This window comes from Sinocyclocheilus rhinocerous, unplaced genomic scaffold, assembly GCF_001515625.1.
Source record: "Sinocyclocheilus rhinocerous isolate Xijiao unplaced genomic scaffold, SAMN03320098_v1.1 scaffold604, whole genome shotgun sequence".
Lineage (NCBI taxonomy): Eukaryota > Metazoa > Chordata > Actinopteri > Cypriniformes > Cyprinidae > Sinocyclocheilus > Sinocyclocheilus rhinocerous.
In genome coordinates this window covers 991764-1007800 of record NW_015658518.1, presented here as the reverse complement: position 1 = coordinate 1007800, position 16037 = coordinate 991764, and the positions used below count along the sequence as shown (strand labels likewise).

The 16037-nt window shown below is 35.0% G+C and overlaps 1 protein-coding gene across 2 annotated transcripts in view; it reads left to right on the top strand.

Annotated features, from left to right (window-relative positions):
* The window catches only part of LOC107722467 (homeodomain-interacting protein kinase 2-like), a 122829-nt gene that overhangs the window by 70412 nt on the left and 36380 nt on the right, over positions 1-16037 (top strand). For both annotated transcript variants that reach the window (XM_016530822.1, XM_016530821.1), the window contains exons 3-5: positions 8746-8869; positions 13012-13131; positions 14551-14637. In XM_016530822.1, the coding sequence (XP_016386308.1) occupies positions 8746-8869; positions 13012-13131; positions 14551-14637 (331 nt within the window). The remainder of the gene's footprint in view (positions 1-8745; positions 8870-13011; positions 13132-14550; positions 14638-16037) is intronic.

The window sequence follows — 16037 nt, the reverse complement described above, 5'->3', positions numbered from 1 at the left end:
TGCAATACCATTCGAATGAATGAATGAATAAATAAATAAATACATTTTCAACAAGGACACTATAAATTGATCAAGAGTAGTAGTGAAGACATTATAATATTGCAAAATATTTCTATATCAAAATTGCTGTTATTTTGAATGTTCTATAATTGACAAATAAATGAACCCCCAAAATCAGCATATTATAATACGTCACCCGCCGTGACGTCTCGCCTAGCTGTTAGTCTGATTACACACGAGATTCAGAGCCCGTCACGCTGAACGGCGTTCCCCTAGCGTTTTCGACGCAGCTCGAGTTCCTGAAGAGGAATTGCTGTTATTTTGAACGTTCTATAATTGACAAATAAATGAACCCCCAAAATCAGCATATTATAATGATTTCTGACTGCTGAAAATTCAGCTTTGCATCACATGAATAAATTACATTTTAAATTGCAATATTTCTTTCTTTCTTTTTTTGAGTGAAAGAATGTTCAGCTGTGGGCGGGTCTTAATTATATTGAGCAGGATTTGATTGGATCATGAAAGGTAGCAGGTAACAGTAGCAGGTGGTTGGAGGAGATTGGATTATGAAGACAAATATTTTTTACTACAAAATGATATGTACTGATTGTTTGAGCACAGTAAGAATGGGTATAAAGAAAGTAAACAATGTCCTTTTTTATGTATTTATGTATTTTACTCAAAAACAAAACGAATGCATTTGAATTGCTAAAATGAATCAGATATGTCCCTGTTTGTTGCGTGGGTGCTTTGCGTTCTGGTCTTTTTTTTTACGCATTTTCCCGGCGTATGGCAGCAAGATCTTCCATTCCATTTTTGTTATTAATTACAATCCCTCTTATCACCCCCATGTGTGTGAGGGGGAGAGAGATAGCGCGAGATATTGTGTTTGTGTGAAGGCAGAAGAATGCAGCATGGCTAATTGCGTTTGGCCGTTTGTGGTGTAACGTATCTGCAGGCAGATGAAGTGCTCAGTCCTGAGAAGCACAATAAACGCAAACACACAGCCTGTCTCTCTCTCTTTCATTCCCCGCTGCTGCCTGTCTGTCTGACTCTCCCGGTCTCTGTCTTTGTGGAGAGCAGAGTTTTCTATCTGACACAGAGGATAAGGGAGAAATGACTCTGGCTTGGCCAGAGATTTTAGTGTGAATCTTTCCAAGCTTTTGCTGTACTGTATGACACCTTTCTCGAATCCCAACACACAAAAGGACTTAGATTTCTCATAAGTATGTACTTCACTAGAGATGGAGTACTCTCTCATTCCCCCTCTCTCGATTTCAGTTTTCAATTTCAAAATTACACACAGTATTTCTGAAGAATCAATAAAAGAAGCAAGAACTATGACATTTAGTATTTAATATAAGAAAAAAATGGAAAATAATATAAATAATATAATAAAATTAAATTAAAATGTGTGAGTTTTTTTTTCCATTTTCAGACTACATTTTGGCTACTTCATGGTTATATGTTTTATTTAATCTAATAAATAATACATTAATAAAAAAATATATTTATTATAATAAAGAATATAATAAAGTATTTATATTAAACAAATAAATGTTTATTCAAAAATAAAATCACATACAATAATAAAATAAAATAATAGGAGGATGGTTATGCTTTGATTTATTTAACAAAATATATATTTTATTATATTTTTTATTATATTAAACAAATGGGCACATAATTGATCAAGTTGCCAAAATGCAATTTAAAAACTTCCTTCTACTATTATTTATTTTTTAAATAAACATTTATTTTTTATTTGAGTAACTCTGTATTATATTATATAGATATTTATATAATATAATAAATAATTTTTATATAAATATTATATATGTATGTATATATATATATATATATATATATGTGTGTGTGTGTGTATATGTGTGTATAAACATTTTTATTATATTATTGTATTTTTATTATATTTAATATAATTTAAATTATAACAGAATTAATATAATAAAATAAATGTTTATTATAAATCAAGATGTAATCATTAAAATAATAATTAAAGATAAAATGAAAATAAAATAAAATAATGAAATGAAATGAAATGAAATAAAATATGTATCTCCTGTAATTTGGTAAAATAAAATGAAATGATATATGTATCTCCTGTCATTTGACTGTCATCAACACCTACCCATTCATCTGTCCAAATGATCAGACCTACATTTTTAAACTTGATGGTTATATGTTTTGATGGTTTGATGACTTGATGGTTATATGTTGATTGTCTTAAGACAATCATAGCAGTGACCAGACTGTCAGCGTCTCTCTCTGTCTGGGGTGGTGGCATGTCTGTAATTAACAGTCTAAGGTGGAAATGCTGTAGGAGTCTGGGACGTGAGGGAGCGTGGGTGAGGATTACATACACACTGCACAACCTCCCACTCTCCCTTTGTGTGTTCCTTGGGACTCTCTGACGCCAGGGTGATCTATGGGCCACAGTATGGCTCTCTGCAACACAACGTCTTTTCCTGTACCTGACTGGCACACAAGGAAGTTGTCAATCATACAAATAGGGACTGATGGGTTGTGGTTAAGTGGCATGTGTAAATGCAGTGTATTTTCATTCAGTGTACTGGGAGAGGTGGGCAGTATTGGCCAGAGAGTTTTTTATAGAAAAGTGATAAAGAAATTTGTGGAAAAATTAAAGTCATTATGGTAATTTTAATGGTAAACATTATTTTGGTTATTGTGTTTTTATATATTTGGATATTTTGTATTTAGTAGTATTATATTTGTGTAATCTGTAATGGGGATAAGCATTCAAGTATTATGACATAAGTATAATATGACACTTACATATAAATATGACAAAAGATCACATCACTAATTAGATTTATTTAGATGTATTTTTTAACAGTCATGTAGGCTACATTGCAAGGAAACACCTTTATTAATAAATAATTAATAATATTAATAAATAATTATTGCTCAGCATTTTTTTTTTTCATTTTACCGAAAACATTTGGCAACTATATATAATGACTTGATATAAATACATTGTTAATCCAGATATTACTTAATTCCTGAACTAATTAATGTTGTCATATGAACAACCAGTAAGTTCAAACTATTGAACATTTACAACCTATTGGAACCAAAACATGCTTCGGAGAGTCGGCTGTTGATTGAATTCATTCACTAAAGTTCATTCACTAAAGAACTCACCAGACTTGTTCAAACCAGTGAGTTTATGAGTGAATTGAACTACATTGCTCAGTAAGGCGGATGTTGATTCATTAACCACTTTGACTGATTCACTGAGTTAATTACTAAAGTATTTGTCAGACTGATTCAAACTTGTGGGTCTGTGAGTCGATTCACAAAAACATTGTCACTTGTTTGTGAATTGGACTACACTGCTCAGTGAGTCACATGTTGATTCGGTAACCACTTTGACTAATTCAAAGAGTTTATTCACTAAAGATTAAAACTGGTGAGTCGACTCACAATAACCGAGTCATAGGAGTTAAGGTTGTGACGGTGAGGAAATTTTCCCACCGGTTAATCGACGTGTGACAACACCGGTAATACCGGTATCACCGCGGGGGTGTTCCCTCTTTTCCTGCTTTTAAATAGCTTGTAAAAGCGGCGTGTGCATTTAAATGAAATCTGATCTGTGATGCTACTGTCGTTCGGCACGCTGCATTGAGCAGCCACATTCAGTTTTTAATTGTAGTGTCTGTTCTTTTACTGAACTAAATGATTTTTATTACTATAAAAAAATCAAAACGACGGTGGGGGTCGGTGCCGCGATGGGCAAGTGACGTAACCGGTGTTTCGGCTTAACACCGGTATCACCGTCAGCACCGTCTATCGCGGCAAGCCTAATAGGAGTTGTTTGAGTGAATCAGACTACACTGCTTGCGCAGATTGTGAGAACATCTCATTAGAAAGATGTGTTTTGGCATTGTGATACATTTTATCACTTTACATCCAATTCATGCATAAAATAATAAATCTTAGTTCTCATCTTATAACTATATAGCATAAAAGTTTCAAATTCAAACAAGTCCGTATTTACCTGCTTCATGCAAGATGAGCGTGAGCTCTCACGAATGTGTCTGTAACAGTGAAATTTACAGAGAGAGGGTCATCAATTCGGTTTTTCCCCTCACTCTCCCTACATGTACGTTCTGTCTTGGAAATGCTAATGATGGAAGAAAAGGGAGTTGAGAGAGTGGCAGCATCGTCAGCATTTTGAAGAGAGCGGCAGAGGGTGAGGTTCACAGGGCCTTGAAATGAAAGAGCACTCCCATAAAACGAGCACAATAAAAGGGAGGGCTATTTCCAAGGTTGTTTTAGTAAGTTGTGGAGAGATGACCCCACACTCCGACTCCGTGGAGATGAAATCTAAACAGCTCCCCCTGCCTCCCTCATTCTCTTGTTCTCACACTCCTGGACTGTTTGTTTTGTCTCTGTCATTTTCCTCCCTTCTCTCTCTCTCTCTCTTTGTCTGTGCCTCTCTTTCTGTCACGGCAGCTCTTATTTTCCTTCGTCCTTTTTTGCTCCATCTCTCTTTGCCTCGCCGCCAGTCGCAGGTGTGCGGTAGATGTCTATATGTCCTCCTCGGTGAGCCCACCTCACACATGTTTATTAAAATGGCACGCCGGGAACTTTGGGCTTCCGCTGCTTTAGTGCGCTGCGATGACATGAATATTAAAATTGATTGCGAGGGAGTGTGGCCAGTCAGCGGGCGCTCAGAGGATCAAGGTTTTTGTCATATGAAGGAGGGGAAAGGAATGATGCTGACCATCGGAAAACTATAAATAACTGGCATCTTCTCTAACAACTTTGAAAATCCCACTACATTTCTTGTGTAGTCCTTCAAAATTATTATTATTGCTGAGAATCATTTTTGTTCATTGCCCTGTTTTATTGCTTTTATGGCTATATTAGTATTGATTATTGTGCTACCAGTGTCATTTATAATACTCAGCTTCAGTATGAATTATCTGATACTTGATTCTGCCAGCCTATTGCAGCATTCGTGGTTATATGTTTTTGTATAATGACTACTAATTAACCACTGTCCCATGATTGGCTACATAGCCTAACTTTTATAGTTTCATGACTTGTGTATCATTCTGTGATCTCTTTCTTCTTACGTAATATTTTATTTTATTTTATTTATTATTTTGTATTTATATATTTTATTTTAACTGCATTTCTTTTTTATTTTATTTTATTATTTTGTTTTTAGATATTTTATTTTAACTACATTCCTAATTCATTTTTTTTAATTTTATTTTATTATAATTTTAATGTATTTTTTTATACATTTTTATTATGTAAACATCCATATAATAAGATGTGATAATGCTGTGGTGTACCATGGTACTTTAATACTGTATATGCCATGGTTCTAAATGATTACCATATTCATTTGGTAATCCAAAAATCATGGTAATACTATCATACTTTTTTAAAAACCATGTCAGGTTGTACATACAGTACATTCTAATGTTTTGATGCTTGATTTCCTACATTTAAATTAAACACTTTGTTGTTGTTGTTATTGTTGTTAAACAACAGCCGAATCAATATAGATTTATATAATGTCCAATAGATTTATAATGGCCAATTATTATGTTATGTTTGAATGAATTGTACATTGACACATTGAAGTAAATGTGAAGTTTTGAAGTGAAATTGTATTTTATTGTAAAACATACTTAATCTTTTACAGCTTGTGTGTGTGCATATATATATATATATATATATATATATATAGTAGTTTTTTATTTTATTTATTTTTGTATATTAATGTCCTAATTGGCACTATGAGATGTAGAGTTGTGGACTGAAATGAAAAGCAGGGCATCGTCTCTGTCTGTGGTTATGAGTGGTGGTCCATATTGAAGGTCAGCTGTGATCAATGCTTTTTGACATGCCCACACAGAATGATGTCAGAGCCTCAAATAGCAACTGAGTGAGCATGTGCATGCATGTGTGCATGACTGAGGACTTCAGAAGAAGTACTTTGGAACCAAAGAAGCACACCCTCTCACTCTTTCACTGTGTGTGATAACCTTTGCCTGACCTCATAGCCACAAAGCCATTTACCCTGGTAATTATTTGCACACTGCAGTTTTTCCGATGGGTGCGAAGACCTTCTGCAAGCAGCACCTCTTGCTCCTGTGCTTGTTTGCACTATGCTGATGAGTGGCATTGTGTACGAGAAATGACTCCCACAGCATGAGTGCATCAGGCTTGCCATGCAAATATCAACAACAGGAACGGATGTTTGCACTTGTGTGCATAATGTCACCCTTGCATACATGTAAACTGCGCAATGACACGCATGCAAACACAAACACACCTGCAGGGTAACAGCCTGACAGGTTTAGGGATGCAAAATGAACCACAAATGAACCCTCCGTATCACATCTGCATGTACGGGAGCTCATATTTCTGTGTGTGTGGATCTGGAACAGGGCTGTGAATTTCTCACCACAGATTTTTGCATTACGAGCAGACGTTTTATACGCAAGAGAACGAGTATGATATTTAGTGCCGCGCGTGTTTGTGTTTATCACACCCGCCGAAAGTCCTACATCAGCAGCTGCTGGTCTGTTTTGCATATGGCATTGGAAGAAGGCAGAGAACAGATTGAAGTGGGATATGCATTTGCATACGTGGCGGCCGTAATGCGTCCTCAGTGTCACAGTGATACTTTGGGCTGGTAGCGCTGTGGCTTATTTGAATGATATCGAGCAGACAGACCAGCAGGCACAAGGCTGTATGCAATGACATCACTTCAGAAGGGTGATGACATGCGCTATACACCTTGCATGAGAGCCAATGGGAGAATTAACTGCCAAACTGAGGCTTTTCCTGCCCTTGAGTGCCTGTCAGAAGTATTTTGTTTCTGTTTTGTTCCAGATGTTTCTTCTTCACTTCCTTAGGAAAAATGGAAATTTGTGCTTTCAAATGATTAATCGCGATTAATCGCATCCAAAATAAAAGTTTTTGTTTACGTAATATATGTACAGTATGTGTACTGTGTATAGACACACATGCATGTATATATTTAAGAAAAATATGTTATGTTTATATATTATATTTATATATAAATTAAATTATATGAATATAAATATATACATTTAAATACATGTAAATATTTTCTAAATACATACTGTATGTGTTCATTTATATATATACAGTGCCTTGCGAAAGTATTCATTTTTTCACATTTTGTTATGTTGCTGCCTTATGTTAAACCGCTTTAAATTACTTTTTTTCCACATCAATCTACACTCCATACACCATACTGACAGACTCTGTTCCCCTTTTGGGCTTGAACTGATGGTAAAACTGACATTATTTACTGTCTTTACATTTATTTTGAAAGATGAAGCTCGCGATTATGGTAAGGGGCGTTACATTTCCGACGCGTGCTTGCAGACTGCGCTTGTCGGAAGGCGGGACTTTGTAGAAAACGAAGCGTTTGAGAGAGGCGGGGCATAGAGGACCTACAATAATGTACAGTATTTGAAAAATGTGTTTTTTGAACATTAAATCATGTCAACATATTCTGTTACAGCAAATACACAAAATAATGATCTTTAAAAAAGCATCATATGACCCCTTTAAGGCTAACTCAATATTTTGGTGCATTGAGCTTATCTGCTACTCTGACGAGTCCCTCGGTCCCTGCCACTGAAAAACAGCCCCACAGCATGAGGCTGCTACCAGCACACTTTACTTTTGGGGTGGTACTCTTCAGGTGATGAGCAGTGCCTGGTTTCCTTCAAACATGATGCTTGGAATTGAGGTTCATCAGACCAGAGACTCAGTTATTATGTTTTCAGTTTTCGTTTTATTCATATCGTTTTAGTCAGTCTTTTTCAGTTATTTCAGTTTTTAGTTGTTTTGTTATGTGCTTTTGTCATTTTTATTAGGTTTGTTTGTTTTAATTTTCTAAATAGCTTTAATTGGTTTTTAAGTGGGTATTCATTTTGGTTAACAATAACAACACTAAGTACAGGCTGTTCTTCCAGTGTCCAATGTTGTCTTTACAAATAATATGACTGTGTTCTACTGTCACCCCTAAAACTGAGTTGTCAGTCTATTATCTCTGTCTCTCTCTCTGTGTGTGTGTGTGTGTGTGTAAGTGAGCTGCATTTCTGCCACCTTTAAGGCTTGCAGAACATCTTTCCATACCCAAAATCAGTCTCTTTGTCTTTCTACACATTTCCCGCTTTCGTTCCCTCCATATGGCATTTATTTATCTTCAATCCCTTTATCCAAAAGAGTGGCCCTCCGTCTATCCTCAGAATGATGATTCACAAGCGGTGCCCAGCCCCAGAGTAATGCCGTGTCACGTGCCATCTCTCTCCTCCCTCCTCACCCACTGTGTCCGTGGCAACAAAATGCGTTTAGTGTTTGTCTTTATTACTCAACTTAAATGGGTACAATGAGGTCTTACGGCTGCCACGTAACCAATGCCAGCTTTGGGCTGAATGGAACAGGTTGCACATTAACTGGTTTTGGGCCAAAAATATCTCTGTTTCACTCTGGCCCTCTGTGGTGAAGGACAATGCAAATGCTTCATAAATGTGCACTTAACCAGACTTTTTTGTAAATAGGGATAATGTAGTGGATGTAATGTAATGGGATAATGTATAGACAGCTGGTCATTATTGCTAAATAAATCTTTTAAAACTGTATTTGTTCTGCAGTGGCTGTATTTTTAAAGTTCTTCCATCACTTCTGTGTCTGCAGAGCTCCAGAGATCATCCTGGGTCTGCCGTTCTGTGAGGCCATAGACATGTGGTCCCTGGGTTGTGTCATCGCTGAGCTGTTCCTGGGCTGGCCACTCTACCCCGGAGCATCTGAGTATGACCAGGTAAGACTTATCTAATTCTTCAATGGATTATAATGGAAACAGTATAGAGCTGGGAGATGAAGTCATTCAAGGTTTCATATACTGTATGCACTGGCTTTCAGCTTGTCTGAGGTTTCCACCATTAGTACATTTGAGGGGATTTGTTGTACTGTATTTTGGCTGTTCCCATGCGCCTGTTACCAAGGATGGATTGGGACACTCGGGGCGCCAGCCTCTATGGAGACCCTCCCTTGATGCCCTGCACTGTATAAATATAGCAGAAAAACAAGATGTCTTGTTACTGTATATACAGTACATGCAAACATTATGATCAATACGTTTTCTGTTTTTTTGAAAGAAAGTAATTCATTTATTTAGCAAAGGTGTGTTAAATTGATTAAAAGTGACAGTAAAGAAAATGTTAAAAAAGAGAGAAATTGACCATTTTATTCATCATACATTAGGGTGATAAAAAGTGAGTGAAGACATTTAAAATTTTTCAAAACATTTCTATTTAATGCATTCGCTTTAATGAATTTAATAAATATATTTGATAAAAGCAAATAAATGCTGTTCATTGAACTTTCTATTTATCAAAGATAAATATCCTGAAAAATAAAATCTGTTTTTTTTTTTTTTTTTATCAAATAATTACAGGCTTGATGAGCAGAAGGGATTTATTTCAAAATCATTAATAATTGTAATATTTCCAAACTTTTGGCAGGTACTTTAATACCCTAATAAAAATTATATTAATATTTTTATTATATTATATATTATTAATTATTATCATGGTTATTAAATACTGCTTTTTATTTTTACAGGACAATAGTATGTATTATTACAATATAAGATATATCTTTTAATGTAATAAAATATATTTTTTTAAATAATAAGTGCCGGGGGCGTGGCCAGATTTTCCTGCTTTTTTGTCTCTAGCTGATCACATGCCTGGTAATTCCAATTTCTTGTTTGGAAATTACATCTTGTATCGCAAATAAAAAAGAAATTAAGCAGCAGTTGTGATAAATGTTCTTAAAAGTCACATTTATATTATGCACATTTTATATTTAAGACATTGCAACAGTGACAGCACTGTCGACTTATACAGCAATCACTGGCACACATTTAAGCACTGTTAATATAAATATAAATAAATTATTTTCAAGACCCCTAGCTTTCAGGGGCCCACTGACCCATGCCATAATCCATCCTTGGGTGTTTCTGTTTTGTAATTCAGTGGTCAGTAATGATAGACGTAAATAAATAAATAATGTGTTTCAATTGGAAAATGATTTATGAAATGATATTTCCTGTAAGATATTCATTTAGCGAATTCATTCATGAATCAGAGGAGTCTTGCTTTTTTTTATGTGTGTGAGATTGTGTGTATGTGTGGCCCTGCCGAGAGAGCCATCTCCTTTCTCAGAAAATGTCTGCAAAAACATCCCTCAAGTACTGTTTGTGCTTAAAGGTGGGGTAAGCGATTTCTGGTAGCCAATGTTGATATTTGAAATCACCAAAACAAACACGCCCCTACCCTAAAAGGGTCAATGTACGTCCTCACCCCCCCCTCCTCCACATCATGAGTAAACACGCCCCTTACTGCTGATTGGCTACAAGTTTGTTTTGCTATTCGGCCCGAATCAGTTTTCTAAAGCGTTTTTGAAAAATCGCTTACCCTACCTTTAAGAGAGAGAAAACAAATCTGACTGTTGGCTGGGCCCCTGCTCTCTCAGCTCTCCTGAAGTGCTGTGTGTGTGTGTGTGTGTGTGTGTGTGTGTTTGTCGTCTCTCTGACTTTCATCTCTCTCTGGCCCCTTCGTAGTTCTGGACACATGCCACAAACTGCCCAATTAGCCCAGATCCAGAGCTCTACAGCAAGGCCTTCTCTTAAAAAAAATGATTCTGGCCTCATGGAACAGCCCAGGGCCAATGTTCTAGCTCTAAGCAAACCAAACCCGTCTTTAACAAGCTCTTAAACACAGCAAAGGACTTTGCAGATTTGTCTCCCACCATTTCTGTGTATTACAGAGTAATAGGATTTTTTCAGCCCCTCATTTGGTGCATTTATGAGGTCTTGTGATTGGGAAGCAATCGAATGTTAAGGACTCATGGCATTTCACCTCGGCTTCCCTGTTTACTTTAGATTTTCACTTGAAAGCAAAACTTGAGAAGTTACTTCCGATCTTTGCTGCTCATTTCTAATTACAGCACTTTGAAATCACCGGCAAGAATCCTCAAAAAGTGAATGGAAAAAAAATCTGCTATTCTGTTTCACAAGACGGTAAATAAGCCAAATGCGGTGATCAAGGTCTCTTGAGCAGCTATGAGCTCGGTCTCAGGATACGAGATTGGCCGTTTGGCAGGGGCTGTGGAAGAGATTATTATTATTATTGTGGATTCCTTCGGCTGCCAAGCTCTTGTATTTATGTCTTTCAGGTGTGTGAATGGCATTCTGTGTAATTGCGGCACCCGGACAGACCTGTAAAAAGAGGGTTTGGCAGGGGAAATCAGTCTCATGGTGACAGCATTCATCACAGATGCTGTTTACTCGGCTTCTAATGCTGGAATGTTGAAGTTGTGTCATCAACGTGGAAGCCAAGTGACTGATATGTTTTCGAGCAGACAAAATGTCATCAGTCTGTTTTAATGCAGCTCACTGTTGCTTTTCCCAGAAGTCTGCTTACAATATTAGTCAGGGTTTCTTGCACCAGAATCATTTTATTTTTCATGACATTTCATTTCCACCCTGATCATTAGAATTAAAGGCTGTTTTTGCTACTGTACTTTTAGATTGTATGTCGTAGAAAAGACCTTGAAAAAAAAATATAATAATAATAATAATTGTATTATTATTTATTATATTATCAAATATGTAATAGAAACTATAATCTGATTATGAGCATTTTAAAAGGTAATATAATCTAATTACAAGTACTACATTTTTGAATTACATGTAATCACTTACTACCCAGCACTGACAATTATACTATTCTGTATACATACTATAGACTATAGACTTTGTGTTCTATATTTGTTATATGCATTGACGTTTTGAAGACTTTGATGTCAGGCTCTAACATTTCTGTTTTTAAAAAATTGCTAACTAATAATATATTCAAAATAGAATGCATTTACAAAATCTGCTCCAATTTCCTGCAATATTAAATGCCGCTTTAAATTTGCATACTTTGTGTTGGACCAAGAGGTCAGTCTACGATGTTTAGATCCTCTGCTAGTTAAAGGGGTCATATGATGCGATTTCAAGTTTTCCTTTCTCTTTGGAGTGTTACAAGCTGTTCGTGAATAGATAAGATCCCTGAAGTTGCAAAGACTAAAGTCTCAAAACCAAAGAGATATTCTTTATCAAAGTTAAGACTCTGCCACGCCCCCCTAACTGTTACACCAAATACACAAAATAATGATCTTTAAAAAAGCATCATATGACCCCTTTAAATGTCTTCACTATACAAATTTGCAGGTCAGAGATCTCCAATTATTTTATTTTATTTTATTTTATTTTATTTTATTTTATTTTATTTTATTTTATTTTATTTTATTTTATTTTATTTTATTTTATTTTATTTTATTTTATTTTATTTTATTTTATTTTATTTTATTTTATTTTATTTTATTTTATTTTATTTTATTTTATTTTATTTTATTTTATTTTATTTTATTTTATTTTATTTTATTTTATTTTATTTTATTTTATTTTATTTTATTATTTTTCAACATGAAATGCAATTTGCAGCCCATTTTACTTTCACAATCAGACGTCAAACAGGATATTTAACAGAAAAAATGTGTTGTAAAAAAAAATCATTTTGACTTTGTCATTTTTAATACTATGACTTTCTTTATGACTTTTTTTTTTTTTTTTATGTCAAGGAAGTCAAAAGATGCAATACAAAATTCTGAGAGAATAAAGAAATGAGTTACAATCAAATCAGCTGTCTTTATGACTTGTTTTAACAGCTTAGTTTCGTTAAATTGACTTTGCATTGTGACTGTATGTCTATGTATATTAAACCTTTATATATAAAACAAGCAAGAAAATCCCCTTTTCCAAGTGTACATGTCTAAGTAGTGAATATCCAGCACCTAATGTGTGACATTAGTTGTAAATCTCCTATCGCCTGTGTTTATGTCCTCCACCAGATCCGGTACATCTCTCAAACGCAGGGCTTGCCAGCAGAGTATCTGTTAAGCGCAGGGACGAAAACAACCAGGTTTTTCAACAGAGACCCTGACTCCACCTATCCTCTATGGAGACTGAAGGTAAACTCCCTCACCCTGTTTCTCTTTCTCACTTCCTTAATTAGTCTCACTTGGTTCGCATATAATATGCAGCGACAATGTTTTTTTTTCTCTCTCATTCCCTCACTCTCTAAACTAAGTTAAATTGACGCATCCACTACACCCTGTAAACAGACCAAGAGGCTAATGCGAGCTAAATGGGTTTTGTGTGAGAGGACTTGGCAACCAGAGCGACGTGGGATAAATCCTGCTTAACGTCCCGCTCTTATTCTTCCCTCTTTCATTCTTCCGTCCCTTTCTGCTCTGTTTCTCTCCACATTCCCCCATCCTTACTGCGCCGGTGGCTGGTTGCCCATAGTCAATAGAGTTTCCCTCTAGATTAACTTTTGGTGAACTTTGCAAAGCTTCACATGGGGAAACTTTGATATTATTGAACCCCAATGCAACTCCGAGCTGCATTCCTAACCCCCCATATATATGATACAGATCCAATAAAACTAGAAAAACGTGTCCTCCTACATAGTCAATACCCCCTTGGCCCTCAATGCTTGTGTCTTGGACTGTAGAAATACTCAACCCAATGTCAAGTACTTCCCAGAGATAAGGTTTTATCTTTCATAGTTCAGGAATCTTAATGGAGTTTTCAGTTATGTTCCGTTTAAGCGTCAACTTTGCCTCAGATGTTTCTATAAAAAAAGAAAACATACTGTTGACTTAAAATTTATATGGATAGCATAGCCCAAATAATTTGGACTTGAAAGGGATTGAGACATATTTAAGTTTATATTGAAATCTCTGACTTGTTTTGATTACAAATTTGGTATTTTTGAGCACAGTTTGAGAGTGTGTTGAGATCTCATCTATAGGAAACACATTTGAGATTCTTTTCAGGAGAAAATGAAAAGAAGCAGAACTCTTCAGCATATGTGTCATGAATGAGATTTAATTTGTGAGTTTACTTTACTGTGGGTTTCATTCCAAATTTCTAAATGTTTTTACTTTTCCCAATTGATTTTAAATGTTTCATGATGTTCCTCCAAGTAAAAGTCCATCCAAAAATGAAAAGTCTATCATCATTTACTCACTCATGTTGTTTCAAACCTCTATGCAATTCTTTCTGCATAGAGAAGATATTTTGAATAATGTTTCAGTTCTCATTGACTTCCATTGTATGGACAAAAAAATAACTGTTTGGAAACTATTTGGTTACCAACATTCTGCAAAATATCTTCTTCCGTGTTCCACAGAAGAAAGAAAGTCATACAGGTTTAAATCAACATGAGAAGTGAGTAAACAAAGTTTCATTTGTGGATGAACTCTCTCGGCTTATTCCTGATGTTGAAAGCGCTTCTCCAGTGTTTTATTAATTTTTTTTCAAGTGGAGCCATCTTGAAAGATGAATCCAGATAGTGCTGATAGTATTCCTGTTTGTATTTGCAGACACCTGAAGACCATGAGGCAGAGACCGGGATCAAATCTAAAGAAGCTCGCAAGTACATCTTCAACTGCCTTGATGATATGGCACAGGTAGGAGTTTCGTACCTTTGTTCGTACCACAAAACCTGTAGCAATCAAATAAAAATGAGTTGTGAGTATAAAATGAGTATCAAAATTTATAATCATAAAAATAAAAATAATAATTATTATTATTAATAATAATAATAATAATTATTATTATTATTATTGTTAATTTGTTTGATTTCAAATTGTTATTGTTATTATTATTATTATTATTATTAATGAAATAATAATAATAATAAAAACAGAAACAATGTGAAAATAAACAAATAATAATAATAATCAGAAAACAAATTATTTGAAATCAAACAAATTAATAATAATCATTAAATATGCAAAAATATGATACAAAATGTACAAACAAACAAGCAAATCTATCTATCTACCTATATATCTATCTATCTATCTGTCTGTCTGTCTGTCTATAAATAAATAAGCCACCTTCACTCAACAAATAATAGTTTAGACGCTAAAGAAATCTTTAGAACATAGAATATGCACATCTCTCTCTCTCTGTGTTTTCTGTTTCCACTGTTGCAGCACTTGTCAGTTTGTATGTGGAACATCTGCACAGCTGTCTCATGATATGCACCTGTCTTTAAATTGTTGCACTCAGAGATACAGCACTTGTGTATTCAACCGATTTAAATACAACAGTCAGATGTGAAATGGAGAGCAAGAAGAATGATTGTTCTCTGTTCCATCATCTTCAAGAGACAGTTCACTAAGTGTGCGTGCGTAACTGTTTTTGCAAGATTTGTGTACGGTAGCTATGCAGTCACTCCCTTCGCTTGCAGTTCATATTCTACATCCTGAATGATTATTTTTCCTTGCGTGTTTAGATTATTTCTTTATTGTGCAGCAGTGTGATGGAAAACAGAGAGAGCGAGAGCAGGACTAAAATAGCATGCATAAAAGAGGACCGTGATTTGCGCTGGTGACTGGCGGTTTATCTGATAGCTCGGGGAGGTTAGGCCACAGATAAACAGCATGGCAGTATGAAAAATGCGTTAGCCATCTCTGACAGGGATTCCCAATAAATAAAAAAAACCCGCTCTGCTGCACTGCTTTTAACCTCTGGCAAAATATCCTATCAGACAATAAAAGCATGGTTATTTAAATACAGGCACTTTTATGTCCCAGGGGTTGATTTTCATTAACAAATTTTAACTGTTTTTGTTTTTTTTAATTTAGAATAATTTGAATAATCTTGTTAACTTTTTTCCCCCTGTGGTTTTGTATTTTATGTTTGCTTTTTTAAAATTTATATTTAGTAAATATTTCGTTATATTTGCTTCTTTTCATATACATTGTATGTACAGATTATATTATATTATATTATATTATATTTAGTGCTGTCAAACGATTAATCGTGATTAATCACATCCAAAATAAAAGTTTTTTGTTTA